We start from the raw sequence: 17,538 nt of genomic DNA on the forward strand, positions 1-17,538 counted from the left end.
TGCTGAAACGCAGATTCTGTTCCTCCATGCGGCGGTTGGTCGATACAAGAGCAGGGATTACGGGAAACAAGATTGCCAAACACCCTTGGGAGTCCATTCCCGTGTCTCCCGAGATCGCGACTCCTAAGGCAAGGACCGCGGAGCTCAAATCTATGAAGCTTTGACTTGTCTTTCTCACTTCTTCCCCGCCGTCGTCTCCGCAACCTTGACCACTTCGGCGTACCCGCTCTTGTCCTTGTCCTTCACAATAACCGAATCACGCTCGTCCAAGATTCAGCTGAACATCGTGGGGCTTTTCGTGACACCTCGCCCCGATTGATCCACATGAGAAGGAGCAGGAACAGGGAGCACGAGCTTCATCTCAACATTGCCACTCGCCTTTGTGCGGGAGTGCCTCTACATCTCCCCGACGCTCTGCATGTTCCTCTTACACGCAAGGACATTGAACACAGAAAGGTCGAACACGAAAGGAAATGTTGTACAAGGCTGAACCTTGCGGCTGGTACCTGCATAAGGCTCGATCTCGGATCTCGGATCTCGGATCGTACGATCCAGTCAACCCCAGGAAGGGGGAATTGTCAACGGGCCGAAACTTTAATGGCGTACTACATGCATGATCGACGATCGGCCGGCCAGCTCAGCTGCATAGGAGATCACGGGAATTGACTGGAACCTACGCTCGGAGACCGAAAAAAGCGTCCATGCGGTCGCGGACACGGCCGTGCAAAGCCAACTTCCCATCCCCCAAACCTGACCACATGTCTTCGCTACGACCAGCCATGCGACTCAGTTCAGGATCCCCATTCTCTCCTGCCACGCGTTCTCTACTGTCGTCAAAGCCCAGCGCGGTTGTCCGACGAACCACAGAACCGCGGGCGAAGGGGCAGCGTCGTACCGCGCTGTGTTAGATTGTCAGACAAAACGCGAGGCGGCCGGCTGCCGTTGAGCTCGTCGAGCTGTAGTCATCAGGAGATCGCCCGCATCATGGGTGAAAGGCGTCAATTGTCAGCCGAAGCTCTTCAATGGTAGGCAAACAGAGGATCGGGAGCATATGGCTAAACAGGCCGGGAAGTCATTCACCTCTGGGACTTTTATGTCTTGGTGTTGAGGTCGCCGATCAGCTCGGCATGCAGGTATCCACGCGTTGTCGATCCCAGCGGAATCACGGCAAAGCATAAGGCGGAGGCTTCTCCACAACCACTGCGTCGAAACATATTGCACACTAATCGCCGTCAGAGCCAAGTTGGTGCAATCTCTCGCGTACCACGCGCCAGGACGAGCTCGAATAAGGCTCGCCGCGGAGTGTGATGCTAGAGATAAGATATCCTCTCGTTGTGGCCTGGGGAGTAGCAGCACACCATGATCTTTCCCGAGTTCTTGACGCCGACCCCCGTCCAACCCTGGGCGTCCGAACCTGCGACAGCTTTCGAAGTTCGTCTGTCATTCGGCTTGACGTACAGAACGAGCAATACAATGTAACAGTGCTGGGCTATTCGTCGCCTGCTGGTGGTTACGGCAGCCTGTTTGAACTGCAGGTGCTCGAGGTTGTGTCTTGACTCGCCGTCCCCACTGAACCAATCGCGGATAAGAATCAACCCCGTGTTGAGGTCCCTGTCTTGAACCATTACGCCGCCCATGTCGCTAATGGGCTAGGGCTTGAGCGCAGCTATTTCTAGAGCGTTCACGGGACCTTTGTCAGGCTTCGGAGTATGCTCAACCAGCTGAGCTCCGTATCCGTCTCCCTCGATTTTGACCACAGTACGACTATACATTGGTTTATCCGAAACATCAACAAGGGTGGCCGCCTCGTATCGAGCAAGGAGACACCCATGAGAGATACACTAACAGGGTGAGGCGAAAAAAGACGACCTCTGAAGATACTTTTTCATCAGTCCGGCCACGCAAAGCGGTCCAGTCATCTACTATGCGATATAATGCCAGTCAACGGCATTCTCTCACGTGATGGATGTCAGTCACCAGGAGAACTGCAATCAATCTGTCCTTAGGGATCCAGACGCGTCGCACAACCCACAGAAAAAGAAGGCCTATTTCACAATACCAGGCACCACAGGCCACTGAGGACACCCATGGTTTTCCACATTATAGGTCAAGCAGCAGCAGCAGCAGCACATCCGTGCTCTCATTCGGCGGCCTGTCTATCAAAGGGGGACCTGAGTGAGCTACGGAGGGACCTCTTCCGTGAGCGATCATGAATCTGGAGATACCTGGGCTACTGCATCGCCAATTGTGTCTCGGGCTTCTCTTCTATATCACTCGTTTCAGTTTGAGATACCTGGTTTACAACTCCGGACCCTTTGGACTCTAACGTTGCCGAACGTGCCTATGGTACTACGGATGTTCGTGTCGTTTCGAACGCCTGGACGACATTAGTTTCTCCTCCCACCATCGCCCCGTATCTTCTCAGTAGGGAGGCTTAGTGGGCCGCAATTTCACGCAACTACCTCTGAAGTAAAGCCAATTATCCGGGTCTTATCGTTTAATTTAGGGCGAGTCTTCTGGCGTCCTCCTCTTAGCACAGCCTTGTAGCAGCCTCTGAATTTCAACGACAAGACGTTCTGACTTCATGATGCGTTTTCGGCCGGCCCCAAGGTCGATATGGTTTGCGGACCAGGCATGAACACATACATACATGGGCACCAAAACCTTCGCGAAGTCCTGGTCATGGACGAACATTCATCAGGCAGCGATGGAACGCCGATATCTGCGATACCTGAGTTATATTGAGAATATACGAAGCTCAAGTACAGGAACCTGTCTGCATGTGAGAAGAACTGACGACAAGATGTATGATCTTGACGAACTCGCTGCTGTGCATACCCCGACTGTAAAAAGACCGAATATACAATCTGCGCTCTTGGAAATTTCACTCGGACAGTGCCAACAGTGTTAGCCGACGACGAAGAACGCAAATGTGTGGCAGGGCATATATCGCCTCACAGCGTGCACAAACAGAAGCAGTACCTTAAGTTATAGATAACCTTTCCGACGGCAAATCACTACGACGTCTGCAAGCATGTCGAGAGTTAATTCACGCCGAAGCTGTTGAGCAGAGTCCGGAACCAACTGGCGACAAGGACAGAATAATTACAGCAATCCCGCGATCCGGTGACGAGATGACGAGGCCTGCGACGCGAAACCAGCTTCATCTGGGAATGACGGCACCCCGATTCTCAACAGAAACCCGCTATATCAGGTAACAGAAAGCGCAAGGCTGCCGATACGCAGAAGCAGCCGCAATCCAAACGAGGCGCTCGTGATAAAATGCCGGAGCTTGAAAGTTCCGACGTACATTCCACCGGCGCCGATGCCTATGCAGGTCCAATGACGCCTTCCGAGGCGTCAGTCGACCACGAAAACGGCCCGGACGAAGAGGTACCCGCTTACACGGAAGCGAAAGGACCAAACAAGCCTGTCATACGCTTAACCTACCGTTTCCGGAATGGGGCGGAAGATATCGAAAGAGAAAACCGGCAAGCATCATGTCTTGTGATGGTCCTTGTCGACAAACAAGTTTCCGCTGACAAAACGCACGTGGAGAACGAGCTCATTGAGAAGATATCCACAAAGCGGACATGGATGGGGAATGAACTCGAGGAAGAGATGTCCAAAAAGCGGAACCAAAGGAAGAACGAACTGAACAAGACACCGATAATGCGGCTAAGAAGGCGAATATGCACTCGGCAGAGGAGACAGAAAGACACCAAGAGTTGGAGAAGTTACATGGGGAGATCCGTCAAGTTCGACAGTCTAATGTAACTCTCGTGAGGGCAGCATTGGTGAGAGATGCGGAGGGGTCCTCGACCCTGCAGAACATCGATGGTCGGGTTAAAAGCTGCAAGGGCTTGAGAACCCAAGTGTCGGCGATTTTGGAACAGCAAATGACTGAGACAATAGCCAGCATATCGGCTGAGTACGGAAAGGAGTGGAAGCAAGTCCTGAGGGAAAGTCACGAAATAAATGACTCTGGAGAACTAAATAGCCCAGATCTGTCAGAGTTTGAAAGCGGTGGCGCAGACGACAGCTCGGCAGAAGGAACGGGATTCAAGGCGAGACACCGATGTCGCTGAGGTTCTCAAGAAGTTCAAGGATATAGAGTTCATGCAATGCGATCGCCACGGCAGATTCAGACGCCGCTGCCTTGGGTCCGCGGAGTGTACACCGTCAACACACAACAGGCATTGCTGCCTTTTGAAAACGATACCCGGACAGCGTATCAGAGTTGCGCACCACTGCTGCCGTCATGGCGTTGTCATCCCACGCACGGCGACTCTAATGAAGCAGCAGTGGCATATCGCATATTTCGGGTGCACTCGACGCGTCACAATGTGTTTGTGGCTGTCGAGACGAATGTTACTGAAATCACCGAGTGAATGGCTGATGTCTTGGTGCCAAAATTGTGGTTGAATATGCACTGGTCAATTTTCGTCCTTCACTGGCTGGCCATGACCATATGCTGATTCTTCCTCTCTAGGCTGTGCTTCTTCAAGCCTGCATCCCGAACGAGAGCAGGATTCTGATGACAACCATCATCTCAGAGAGCCTCTTGTTGCGGTTGCGCGAGCAGCTCGGCCCTTGTGGCTGGTCTTTTGTAAGGAGGCACAATGGCGACACTTCCATGCTTCTGGGTTCTTTTCGCGGAGCTGGCACGTCATCGTCCGACTTCTCTGCAGGATTTGTCCCCTTGTCCCTTTGCTCTGCCATGTCCATGAAGGGAACAGACCCTGCCAAAATGATAAAGGAAGATATAAGCCAGTTATCTAACTTTATCTTCCAGGAGCCAGCCCCAAAGCAGAAACTAAACGAAAAGGTTTACGCGGTGCGGACGGACATGACACAACTTCCTGTGGACGCTCTAGTCACCCCCGCGAACGCGGAACTGTCTCCCAGCGATATCGCTGATAGGTGCCACACACTGAGGGTGCACTCTCCTGGCTCTCCGACACTTAGTCAGGTACAAGGAGGGCCTCAGAAGGAACGATAAGATATCACCGACGGCCACTGCGCGGCTTAATAGTCCGATGTCAACGGAGAGTCGGCCCGCAGCAGCGAGGAAGGTCATTTCTCGTAGCAGCGGGGCCTTCCAACAGGCCAGCTTTTTGGCAAGAGCAGCGGCTTCGGCTTCGTTTGCCTTGGCAATCCGGACGATGGGACGACGCGTCTGGGCGGTGCCTCGGACATAAACCAGAACCAGCAGATGGTCAACGGTAAGCTATTGTATCAACAGTTGCCCTTGCTCATATAGCGCCAGGGGCACTTACGGCGAGCAGCTTAGCTCTTTGGCAAGGGCGCCGGCAGAGTCTGTTTTGGCAATCCAGACGAGGGGGTGAGGTATTGAAGGCGGCGTTTCAGAAATGAACCAGAAGATGGTTGATGGCGGGAGGGCCACATTCAGCGACTAACTTAGCTGCTTGACAAGGGCGTCGGCTTCGTCTGTTTTGGCAGTCCAGACAAAGGGGCCCTCGGAGGCATCGAAGGCGGTGTCTCTAAAATGAACCAGAAGATTGTTGGCGGTTGGGGGCACTTTCAGCGCCTGGGATGCTTTCCAGACTCAATGCAACGGGAGAAGTTATTCAAGGAGACATTTGACAAGAAAGTGGACGCCCCTGGGCATTACAAAATGGCAAGACAACTGAGAGTGACACGGGTGCCCACGCCGAACACATCCCTACTCAGCTCAGTTGCTGGGCACCTTCGGGGTCTGTTACGGCGGTCGCTTGTGAAACAATTACAGCCCAGGTGCCAACTGAGCACCAGCATCAACTACGACGACCCGGATATCACTCCCTCTGAGCATCGATGGTAAAACTCAGAACTCTAGCAGGAAAGTTATACCCTGAACAGTCCGATATCATAGTCCGGCAGCTCAGGCATTTTAACAGAACACCTGTCAAACACCATTGATGGCCGCTGGCTGTGACGCTCAAGTGCTACTATAAGAACCCTCGGGTCTTCTTCGCTTTCGATACTTCTTTCGACTCTCAAGATCCTCAGGTTAGACGCATACGGGCGCATTTCTGGGAGACATCGCTCAGTCGCAAGTGCCCCAACCCACCCTATCAGGAAGCGCCCTCCTGGCATGAGTAGTCCTCTGAGGTCCGCCTGCGCTAGCTTTCTCAACCTGATGTCCAAGAATCCCTCCTCGACCTCAATTTCATTTGAACAATTGGTAGCGGGATGACGACTGCCAGGGAGGACATCTATCACAACGGAAGAGACGGTAATTGCTACCCTATTACCTTACACTACACCATCGGGTGTAATGTATTCCGACTGGTGAGTGTCCTCCGAGGGGACACTAAAGATGTCAATGTCACCAACACAATCCTACCTGGTGATGAAAGCATTATCTACAATAAGGTCTAGGCTGGGAAGAAAGGCCTGATGCTTTCTTCGAGGCCTTTGAGAACACGACGACGCTCTGGGCGCACGGGTCAGGAAGAGACGTCATAGCCTAAGAAGATATGAGACTCTACATTGGGCGATCCTACTCACTAAACAGTCCGACAGCGTGTGGTACGGGGCGACCTATATGATCGCATCGTGCGCCGATGTTGTGCGGCTTCTGTATCAATTAGAGCATTTCTGGGTGGCCACGGCGGAAGTGCGGGTTTGAGGATCATGTGTCCAACGACAAATATCGGATCTCAAACTTTGTGCTGATTGCAAAAGAAATACCGAACACGCCAAACTTCGGCTCCTCCGGACCCTATGGTAGGGTGGTGGAGCGACTGTTTCGGCCAAAGGCCTCGCCAGTGGCAGTTTGCGCCATTGCTCGTCATCTCCAGCTCGACGGTTTTACTGCTCTCTTCTTGTCATGCTGGTCTCATAACCCTTGCTGCCTAAGAAGCCCGCCATGAGGTAGACAGCCCGGGGAATCTGATTCTGAATGGCGTCATCGCCAGTCATGACACTTGGACAAACGTCTGCCACTGGCACCTGTGAGGGCAGGGATCTGTTCGTCGACACGTTGTGGGTCACCAACATGAAGACCAGCGGACACAAGATCAAGATGGTGGGCGTCGACGTGGACAAGTTCTGGTTCAGGAACAATTACCTGCATACGTACGAGAAGCGCAAGAACAAGCCGATCGTGGTCATGATGGCCGTGTTCGGCGCGTACAGCATGACCGACGGCGAGAGGGTAGTCTGCAAGAACCAGTTCAGAAACAGCATCAGGGCCGCGCACAGGTTGCTCGTGATTGACGGGGACGAGATCATGCTCATGGACGACGGCAGGATCATGATCTACGTACGTTCGACATCATCTCGAGGATCACGAACCCGCTCGAGTACTGGATCCAGTCGATAAACCCGAAGATGTTCATGTTCGTACTGATGATAGCGGACACGAGGATGAGCCTGGTCAGGAGCATAATCGGTTGCAGCGACGTGGTGTTGTACAATATGGCGCTGCGCAAGGTGCACCAGAAGCCGGTTAGGTCGCTGAATATGATTGAGTACATGATCAATTCCGACCTCATGAGCGAGTACAACTGCGGGAGCACGGACCCCATCACGCTCATGTGCCCGAACACCATGGTAAGTAGGCACACCCACGTCATGGACATGATGTACATCACCGCGTTCATATGCAAAGGCAGCCTCAAGCTCATGACCAGTAACATGCTGATGCGCACGAACGACAACACGTACTGCACCGGCTACATAAACCTGACCAAGGACCTGTTCGACGTCACGAGGTTGGACTCGTGACGGGACATCGACCTGCACGACGGCAAGAACGTGGTCATCAAGGACATCAAGCTCGGAGAGGCCCGCACGACGAACATCGAGTTCATGCACATGCACACGATCACTGCCGAGAGTCTCTCCAGGCGCGGGCGCCCGGGCTTGTCCGACAGCACCGTCACCTTCTCGCTTCCGTAGCCGCGCATACTCACGATGATCATCTCGTACACGATGGCGTGTATACATGGCTAAGACAGCCCGTTGGTCACCCGCGTGTATACGGACAAAACCACCATCATGGGCTGCACCAAGTACATGATCACGAACGGCTGCGGGCACATCCGCACCGACCTGATCGAGTTCGTGCCCGTCGAGCACATCCGCGACGCCCATCAGGGTAAAGGTCTTGGAAAACGGCATGAACATCCATGTCATCATGGCCTGGGATCAGGGTAGGATAGTGGACGACATCCAGGGTTAGGATCTTGGCTGACAGGGTTGGCGTTTCTCGGCGCTAAAAAATCAAAGATCCGCATTGGCACCAAGGCAGTTCTCTACGGTGAGGCATAACTCCATCCGTGGCGACATGTCGACGTGGGTAGACGCGCCGAGGAATTTGTGTCACATTTTTTGACATGACCGTGCTCCCTCAAGGGAGAGGGTCTCAAGGGAGAGAGGGTCTCAGGGGAGAGGGTTACAAAAGAGAGGATTTTCTCTCCTCCTCCCTCCTGGGTAGACAGAGATTTGTCCAACTCCTGTTGTTCTGTCGTTTCTGTTTTGCCTTCCCTTTACAACAGGTGGAACGTTGTCATTTTCAAATACTGTTATTGAAGTCGCCATCAACGTGGTGTTATTGTGCCCTTCTTTACCCCCAAAATGGAAGGTTCCAGCAAATACCAAAACAACGCCAGATACTGGCCCCATAGCCGCAACAAGGACCTCTCAGCACAAGGTTACGCCAACGCACTCAAAGCCGTCCTCGATATCAAGAGGCAGAAGTCTCCCAACAAACCACTTTTAATGAGAGTCGACCAATGGGGAGGACCTGCGTCTCGAGGCAGGGAATTTGGAGAGATCTCAAAAGACTTCAAGGTATACAGCTCTGAGGGGTTTTGTGTTGTGGCCGTTGAGTACATGGGAAACGATGGAACTTCGGTACGCAAGAAGATTTTCCTGGACTCGGGAAGCCAGCTGGATATGTTCTGCTGGGATGGCTACGAATTCGATCTGATCGACTGGACCACGACTTCATTCGAAAGTGTTGGAAACGCAAGCAGCGGGAAAGCTTTGCCGTTTTCTTTCAAAGTGGCCGTCCCTTCGTTGGCCTTTGAGGATTTTCCAGCTCCTGGTTGTGATGTACTCTGGGGGGAAGTGAGGCAAGGTGTCAGTGGAAAGGTTCAACACAAGTAATCGATATACAGTGATCACTACGCTCCAATGCGATTTCGGGGAGCTACTTTGGGAAGGAAGAGAGGGGGGAGGGGTATCAAAGAGCCCACACACGCTAGTTTGTCCAGATTGTTGAAACGACCATTCTCTTCTACTTTCCAATCCCAAAGGTACCACCGGATGAAGATGAAGCCGACCTTGGCAACAACAGAGTGATCAGACCTACGGATGGACACACCGACCTACAAGATACCAAGAGCTTAGCCAGTGACCATAACCGAAGTGCGAGATGTGTGCGGCTGAAATATGGAAGCAGGGGGAGACTTGGTGATGGAGCACGAATGGGGGCACGTCATGAGTAGATTGAAACAAATGAACAGGATTTGACGTCGGCCCCGCACCCAGAGTAGGAACACAGTGCTCTTCGTGTCGAAGGGGATGCCGCAAATTGTGGGGAACATGTTACGCAGAGGCTGAGACCATTGGAAAAACAAGCTACCGAATCCTTGCTCAACCAGCCACAGATGACGGTGGCTCGGCTGAAGATGGTAATGAGACCCGAAAATATAGCTGCCCCGGCTGGGAAGTCGGAATGAGACACACGCTGTGCCACCTTGTTAAATTGCTGTACGACCTGTCAAATTCCGCACTCATTCTTGGCAAAACTGGTCTGGGAAGGGAAAGCCGGACCCCCGAACCAATCGTTGCCGCCCCACTCTTGGACTCACCAATCAGCAATCCTGATGCGTACCCACTAACCGGGTTTCTCTGGCTGTCCAATCAAACACCTTGCCCACGACCCTTCCAACTCTCGATGAAAGCCAATTGCTCAAGACATGGCCAAGGCTGGTACTTTTGGAAAGGGTGGCCTGAACCAGAGTTGTGTGTGGATTTGGTGTTCGGGGAACAAGGGTAGGTGGACCCTGCAAGATTTAGGAGAACACAACGTGGTAACCTCACCAATAGCCGATTGTACGGTCGCTTCTCCCTACGCACCAGGGGCAGGATGGCAACATTGCGCATTGAAAGTTACACAACTAAAAACACCCATCTCTAAAAGCCTGTTTTTACATCCGTCAACGTCCATTTCCGCACCCCACTTCAACGTGTCTACCGTCCGTTTGAATCCCTGGGGGTTTGAAGTGTCAAAGGACCCTTTCCCGTACCCATGATAACAACTGCCACACAATGGGGGTTATTAAACCGCCGGTCCAACGTGTCCATGGCCTCGACCAACTCCTTGCCGACCTCATCACCGTCCATCCACCAGATCCGACACCGTGAAAGCGACGACGATGACTTCTTCCCGCATCTCAAGGATGGCCATATCCAGGACCTACCTCATCGTCCTCCTGGCCTCGCAGATCCTCTCGGGTGTGTCGGTGTCTGTCATTCTTCTGGTGGCGTGCACCGTCGACCTCGAACCAAAAACGTCGTTGCTCAACCTCGTGGCTTCGACGACTGTCCTGCACTTTCTTCACTTGTTCGCGTCCGTGGCCAGAACCAGCGAAAACTCGTTGGTGGGTCTACGGTGGTATCTCCTGGCCAGCTGGGTCATCTCCACCCCCGTCAACTTTGGGCTTTGGTCCATCAGTCAAAAAGGCGCGGGATTTTCCCTCGCGTGTCAATGTATCTGCCTCTTCAACGCCGTCCTTGTTCATGTACGTGGCTGCACATCTCCCCTACCTCCCGTGGTCTTGTGTCCGCATGGCTGACGAACAAAATTACCTGCACAGAAACTGGACTTCCTTTGGGAACATCACCACTCCGCCCTGGGAGGTTTACTTCCTCTCGCTGTCCGGATTTTCCGCATCTCTGTCTGGGCTGAACTCCTCCTCTTTGGTCTGGGAGTCTTGATCTTGTACGAATGCCACGGCACCGCAGTGATCTGGGGATACCCCATCATCACTCTCGTCCAGTACTTCGTACCTCTCGTCGTCGCCTGGTGTTGCGTGAGGACAAAAACAACTCGGACAAAGGCCAAACTCACCGCCGTGAGCTTTTGTTTTGGCGCTTGGATGACATGGTCCATTGTCGGTCTGGGGCTGGGTTTTCATTTCCATTGGGATGTGTTGTTCTACAGCCTGTTCATTCCGCTCGTCATGGCCATCCCGTTCAGCAATGGTCTCGGCCTGTTCAGTCATATCGGGCGTTTAGAGAAGTCAAGGATGTCGTCCGAGGTCACAACTACTGCCGGTGTCTCTAAGGTTTTCCCCCCAAACGAGGACGGCAAGACTGGGGATGGCGTTCAGAGTAGGGAAATGAGAAAGTTGTTCAAAAGGCTTGACGAATACAAGTTTGATGGGTGAGTCAAGGCCACTCCATACCCTCGTTGGAGCTCTGCTTGCTGACATCCAGAAGGAATGGATCTGTCGCAGCGCCAGAACAAGTACATGTGGCGCCTGAGCGCATCAACGACCCGGAATCATCGTACGTCGTGAGAATTCCCAGTGAGCTCTCCCCCAGTGCTGACAGTTTTGCAGACCCGTTACCGTCTTCTACAAAGAATATCCGGACGAGTATGCCATGTCGATGATCTCATCAGCCGACAGGAATTGCTCTTTCTCGACTATATCTAATACGTTTGGAATTAGTAGAGTCAACAGTGCGACAGGGCTGCTGGAGAAATATCGCAAGACATAGCGGGCCTTTTTGCGTTTTCAGGGGTGAAAAAGTTCTTGGCTGAGCATTGAGGAGGGCCATTCCTGGAGAGCGAAAAAACATCCGGTTCTCGCATCTTGATCGTTTTCATAGCGTAAAGGGGAAACGCTCTCTCTTTACAACCTCTGTTGAAAACTCCTGGGCGTCGAACTTGCCATATACTGAGGACGCATATTCGTATATATATACTGCGGCCTCATGTAAGATTCAGCCTTATGTACTCTTCAGCCTCGTCGTACTCGTGTTCATATCCGTGTGTTTGTGTTGCTAACGTTTCCCAAATAAAGTGGCCACGGAATTTCCGACTCCCCCTGGTGGTGGTGGTGGTGGCGTGGTGATGTGACATAAGCTATACTGACTTGATTTTCCAGAGGGTGCCAAGAGGGCCAAGAGGGCCAAGAGTGCCAAGAGTACACTCGTACACTACCGTGAGTCACACACACAGAGCGTTAGTGAGTGAGGGTGCAACTTCTCGGTACTCTCTGAGTAACCCCCACTCACTCACTGTCACAACTCTAAGAGATCTCTGAGGTGGTGCTGCTGACATAACTTTCAGGTCATAGAGAGCATAAGCTAGAAATCCCCCTACGCCGTAAAGAGCCGCAGTCCAAGAAGAGCCGGGAATCCGTTTTCAGTATCCACAAGGACACCAAGCGCTAGTGTGCTTCCTCGTCGTCGAACGTGGGCAACGTAGGTACTAAAGATCACACCCCTGTGACACCCAAAGATCTATAGTGGTCGAATCGCGCTCGTCCCAGCTGCGGCATCGAGCGATCGTCAAACACCTCCAAGAGCACACCCGGCGTTCGCGACATATACTTCACCGTACGAACTGCGCTTGATGATTCAGCCTACTTGATAACTAAGCAAGGCTGCATGTCACATGGCAGGCTGACTTTGCTGCCCATCTCCAAATTTCAGAACCCTCAATTGTCGGGTCACAAAAATGTTGGCGCATCTACCGATCTGGTATCAGTCCTGCCCAAAACAGAAAACTCTTCATGAATTGCGCACGCCTCCCTCCTCTACCTCCCTCTCTCCCAATCTGACACGTCTCGACTATGGAGTATTCGGGACCAAGGCAAAGTACGTTCTTGGACAACTTTAACCGCGAGCCACACCGCATCATCGCGTGGCGACGGCGATCGAGTCAGCAGACTGTCTTCACAATAACAAAGCCCAACCCACTCGGCGCGGCGGCGGTAGCGGTGGCAGGAGGAAAACCCATTCATTGACGGACTTGGAGTACATGGCGCAAAGTATGCCTGTAAGCGACTCGAGTGGCTCCTGACTGACATGGACGCGGAGGGCGTGGTCGCCGTCGTGAGGTGGTACGGCGGAGTGTTATTGGGCCCTGTGAGGTTCACGCACATCGAGGACGTGACGCGCGAGGTTGTTTGGAAATGGCGCGAGAGCAGCCCCGGCAGCCCCAGTAGTGGCAGGTCACAGTGGTGTAGGGTCAGGATCCTATGTGCCTCGTTGCGCCCGGGTATCATACCGGCCAGAGTCGTGCCCGTTACCATTGCGGAGTACCGACTAAATGCAACGATACTAGGGCGTATAGGTCCTAAAGTCGATCTAAATACGCCTGAACTGGCTCTGGCTGTCTCTCTATTCCAAGTTAGCTATCTACTCGTCCCCTACTCTATCCCTACCGCTTCTCGTGACTCGGCGGTAAAGCCGGGGAGCTTGGACCACCTCCACGTAGTAGTCCTCGTACTTGGGCTAAGTTTCGCCGCCCTGAGACAGTCCCACTTTATTTTCTAGAGGATGCCAAGGTGTAGTCACACACTGACTCGCACACAGAGAGTGTAGCCTCTCTCACTCTCAGAACTTTCTTAGCAGTGCTCGAGACCCACCATCAGAATTATTGACCAATCAGATATTAGATTCACCAACTTCTGATGTCATACTACCTAAGTTCCTGCCTAAAATTCACTAAAAGCGCGTAGTAGCTCGGAGAAATGTTAACCCGTGACCGCATTACTGATGAATGGGCCGACCTCTGTAGAACCAAACAATCTAGACTGCAACAATTTCTCCCTTGCAACCAATACCGCACCACCACCACCACCAGGGAGTGCCAGAATAAGCTTGGCGGCCTCTACAAGGCTAGTAGTCCGCTTGCGGACGCGGGCGGCGCCGTTGACAGTGGCATGACCCGTTCAGGAGACGCCTCAGGCAAAAGACTCTGGCACGGCCATTACCCTTCAGGTGGACGTCCCTATTGGTATATGTGCCAACCAAGAGGCGACTTCGATGGCCCGGGATCTGTAGGTATGGGGAGCCCTCCCCTGAAACCGCACCTTTTCCTTCTCGAACTCCTTGTTTAGTTCCCGTCTAAGGGTATCCCGGCCATCTATCAAACTTGCCGGGCTCTGGAGTTCTGTGAGGACCAAACCCAGATCGTCAATGGTCGCTGATCACTCTCTGCAGTCACTGCGACTTCCGCAGCCTGCATTCGAGTTCGGCCCTGATCATTTCTGGCTACAGAGGCCGAACGCGCTTATTCTTGCCGAATCATTTCCAACGCGGTCCCCGTGCTACTAGGTTGGGCTGCAGAAGTTGAAGGCATCATCCGAGATACTTTCCAAGAAATTTTCAATGTCATCTGCGGCGACACTGCCATGCCGGACAGACACCACACCAGAGTAACGCACTCATCTCTTGAGTCAAGCTGCGAATTCGGTCGAAATGATCATCACTTACGGTAATGAGAGAGAGAGTCTCTTCTTCTCAGATAATCAAGAGGTGGAAGCCCACATACGGGGGATCCCGATTCAATGGACAGTTTACAGTAGGGTATCGATATATGTGAGAGCGCCACATCCGAGCCTCACACTTGGATACCTGGAGCGCGCCAATGCCACCGCCATCATGCCATGGTGAGAGCGGTGCCAGCCAAATGGGTAGTGGCGACGTTATGGTTGTTGTTATTCCGGCGGCGGTGGGTGTTGGCCCTACTGGTCCTCCCACTCCTCCGCCTCCGCCTCCTGCAGTCGCTTCTGTTCCTCGTGGTACTCCTTGCGGACCTCGGACATCTGCTTGGCTTGCTCCCCTGGCCGGCTGAAGATGAAGGATAAAGCGAAACCCACGAGTCACGGCCATCTTATAAAGCACCGGCCGGCTATTTCGGGATATTTGTACGATGATCGGTTAGGTTCGGCGTGCACGTGCCCACCCAGCGTCAGCAACCCCGGGGCCATCGTCGCCCGAGTACGGAATCTTTGATCTTGATGATTGAGTGCGGGATCTGCTACAAGACACGCAGAGAAAGGAGAAAAGGAGAGGGTCACACAAAGACGAAGGAAACTAACACGTACGACAAGAGTGAAAACACAGAAAGAATCTGTGAAGCGTCTCTGAGAGAGAGAAAAAGGAAGAAGGAAACCAGAGAAGAGACCATTTGATCGAGAAGCGGGTAGAGAAAGGTGGGAGGCGACTAGGACGGACGACTTGACCACGTACCGGCGGCTACTGGGGACATTCGTCAACAGCGTCAGATACCTGGACATGGCGTTCTTCGGATGCTTGTTGGCGTACTTATCCTTGATTACGATGGCGTACAGAGACATGGCCTGGCTCGGCACCTGGACCGAGGGCGTCACCCGCTCGCATAAACCGGGTAAGTACGCGAGCGCGGTCGCGAACGTGGTTAGTACTTCGTTGCCGTACGGGGTGTCGCCTTCACTTTCGCGACGTTCCTGAGCGACGGCCTCCAGCCAGTTAGCTAGTGTCGCTGGGGCTCCTGTCGTGTTCAATCTGCGTCCGCTTGTATACCTCCACTAGATCCATAGCATTTCCGACGAGATCCTCTCCATACTATTCGTCATATTCCAGGCTGCAGCCTTTCCATCGAATTAGATACTCCATGACATGCTTTTTATCGTACCTCCGTGCTCGATACTTGACGATTTTCTCGATTTCGTACGACTTCCATTCCTCGGTGTCTCCGTCAACCTCGACGGTCTCGGAGTGATCGGGTATAGGCCTTCTATATGCTCGCGTCGATGTACTAGACCTTGATCGTGGACTACACCGTATTCGGCCTCGTGACGTCCATCATGTTCCGCTTCCTCACCGGGATGGCTAACACTGTGCTTGCCGCCTCATAATCATCTACGCGAACGCGATCGTGGCCTCGTTGAGGATATCTCGTATAACTTGTACGTCTCCCTCTAGGCGCCTTTGACTATACGCGGGGGCTTGTCCAGGATCTAGTTCGGGACACCCTCCATGACCGCGTTCCTGATCATTCACTAGTTCAGGACCCAGTTCGGCCCCGTGATGATGACGTCAGGGCACAACTTGCCCTTGCCCCGTCTTCTCGTCCGCCTTGGGCTTCCCGAGTCCGACTTTGTACTACTCGGGCTTCGGTTTGGTGAGCGTGGACGTGGGCTTGCTCGGAGTCGAGTCGTTCTCGCTCAAGCCGCTGCTGTCGTCGTCGTTGGACAGGGCGCTGGCCAAGACCGACTTCCTCTGCTCCTCGTTGTTCAAGTCCTGGGCGGTGATCTTGTTCGGGTTCGTGCTCGTGGGGCTGTACAAGGTCTTGGTGGTGGTGTTGTTCGCCGGCGTTTGCTCGTCCGTGATCGTGTTTGAAGGCCTGGCAGGGGTCCTGCTCAACATCGTATTCTTGCCCTCGGTCTTATCTGTGATCATGATCACGTCCTCGTATTTGTATTACCCAACGGCCACGAGCATGTAGTTGGAGCTCGACATGTTCGTGTTGGTCTCCGGGTACTCGTTTTCAGTCTGAGCACGGGCGAGATCACGCTCTTGATCAGCTTCATGTTGGGGTCCCACGTCACGTTCCAGAACACGACGGTGTTCGGGAGCCTGGACCTGATGGTGTTGGGATGCTCGATCAAGTTGTTGCCCTCACAGTTCAACACTGGCGCGGTGGTCATCATCTCCGTGCACCTTCGAACGGGGTCCCACGATATGATCATGTTGTGGTTATACGCGTCTTCATCTATCTTCAGGGTGTCGATCAGGCCGAGGCTCGTGCTGTTGCAGCCGGTGTATATGGTCTTCCTCAACCACGGCGTGTTGATGGCCTCGATGTCGTAGCGGTCCAACAAGCTGTCCATATACGCATCGATGTCCAGAGCACGAGTAGTAGACGAGCGCCGTAGGGTAGTAGCTGTTGCTGTCCGTGTAAGCATTCATACCGGCGCACGTGTAGCTGTACGTGTTTTGGAACGCGTACTTGACCACGTCGGTCTACATGTGCCTCTTAATGTACGACCTCCTGAGGAGAGTGATGAGGTTCATCGTCCTCGTGTTCGCCTGCGCCTTCTTCCCCACGACGTTGTACCCGTGCATGATCATGTCCTTGGCCCACGCGCGTCCATGCTGAACCCCGAGTCGGTGTCTATGTCATCACCGCCACGCCCCCTGCTACAGCCCGGTGATCCCGGTGATCCTGGGGATGAATGCTGTGCGCAGGTCTCCATCGGAACTTGTGTGGGCCTGGGACGTACCAACTACCGGTGCTGAGCATTGCACAGTCCTGTGCAACTTGAGATGGAAGCTATCCAGGCTCCGAGCTCGCCTCGCTAAGAAAAGCCCACGGATACTTGTCTATTAACACACGAGGTCAGTGGCGATCGGCCACACAGCCACCCACCGTCGGCAACAGCCTCGAGGAAACGACAGACCCTCTATGTTCAAGTTCCACGCCCTGGATGACCATGGCAGGGCCATCTCGACTTGACATATCTTTAAAAGCCCAAACTTAAGGTTTTACGTACGAAGAGGCAATTCGGGTGGGGTGAC

General features: G+C 53.3%; 6 protein-coding genes across 6 annotated transcripts; 4 read left to right on the forward strand and 2 right to left on the reverse strand.

The window, feature by feature from the left end:
- Positions 1-1,310: 1,310 nt before the first annotated feature.
- Positions 1,311-1,637, reverse strand: AYO20_08425 (Eukaryotic translation initiation factor 2 subunit gamma; the record flags this gene model as incomplete). Its single annotated transcript, XM_022646702.1, has 1 exon — positions 1,311-1,637. One exon carries the CDS (start codon positions 1,635-1,637, stop codon positions 1,311-1,313), a length of 327 nt encoding a protein of 108 aa, XP_022497340.1.
- Positions 1,638-3,282: 1,645 nt separating this feature from the next.
- AYO20_08426 (hypothetical protein) lies at positions 3,283-3,777 on the forward strand (the record flags this gene model as incomplete). Its single annotated transcript, XM_022646703.1, has 1 exon — positions 3,283-3,777. The coding sequence occupies one exon, from the start codon at positions 3,283-3,285 to the stop codon at positions 3,775-3,777; it is 495 nt and encodes a 164-aa protein (XP_022497341.1).
- A 3,148-nt stretch (positions 3,778-6,925) lies between these two features.
- On the forward strand, positions 6,926-8,166 carry AYO20_08427 (hypothetical protein; the record flags this gene model as incomplete). Its single annotated transcript, XM_022646704.1, has 4 exons — positions 6,926-7,270; positions 7,324-7,713; positions 7,762-7,904; positions 7,968-8,166. The coding sequence occupies 4 exons, from the start codon at positions 6,926-6,928 to the stop codon at positions 8,164-8,166; spliced, it is 1,077 nt and encodes a 358-aa protein (XP_022497342.1).
- Positions 8,167-8,586: 420 nt separating this feature from the next.
- On the forward strand, positions 8,587-9,120 carry AYO20_08428 (hypothetical protein; the record flags this gene model as incomplete). Its single annotated transcript, XM_022646705.1, has 1 exon — positions 8,587-9,120. The coding sequence occupies one exon, from the start codon at positions 8,587-8,589 to the stop codon at positions 9,118-9,120; it is 534 nt and encodes a 177-aa protein (XP_022497343.1).
- Positions 9,121-10,418: 1,298 nt separating this feature from the next.
- Positions 10,419-11,742, forward strand: AYO20_08429 (hypothetical protein; the record flags this gene model as incomplete). Its single annotated transcript, XM_022646706.1, has 4 exons — positions 10,419-10,760; positions 10,836-11,404; positions 11,458-11,529; positions 11,583-11,742. The coding sequence occupies 4 exons, from the start codon at positions 10,419-10,421 to the stop codon at positions 11,740-11,742; spliced, it is 1,143 nt and encodes a 380-aa protein (XP_022497344.1).
- Positions 11,743-14,720: 2,978 nt separating this feature from the next.
- AYO20_08430 (hypothetical protein) lies at positions 14,721-16,850 on the reverse strand (the record flags this gene model as incomplete). The annotated part of the gene is made up of 5 exons (XM_022646707.1): positions 14,721-14,826; positions 15,229-15,522; positions 15,653-15,754; positions 16,127-16,409; positions 16,502-16,850. 5 exons carry the CDS (start codon positions 16,848-16,850, stop codon positions 14,721-14,723), a joined length of 1,134 nt encoding a protein of 377 aa, XP_022497345.1.
- Between the last annotated feature and the right edge of the window lie 688 nt (positions 16,851-17,538).

The sequence above is a fragment of the Fonsecaea nubica genome, assembly GCF_001646965.1.
Source record: "Fonsecaea nubica strain CBS 269.64 chromosome Unknown Scaff66, whole genome shotgun sequence".
Classification (NCBI taxonomy): domain Eukaryota; kingdom Fungi; phylum Ascomycota; class Eurotiomycetes; order Chaetothyriales; family Herpotrichiellaceae; genus Fonsecaea; species Fonsecaea nubica.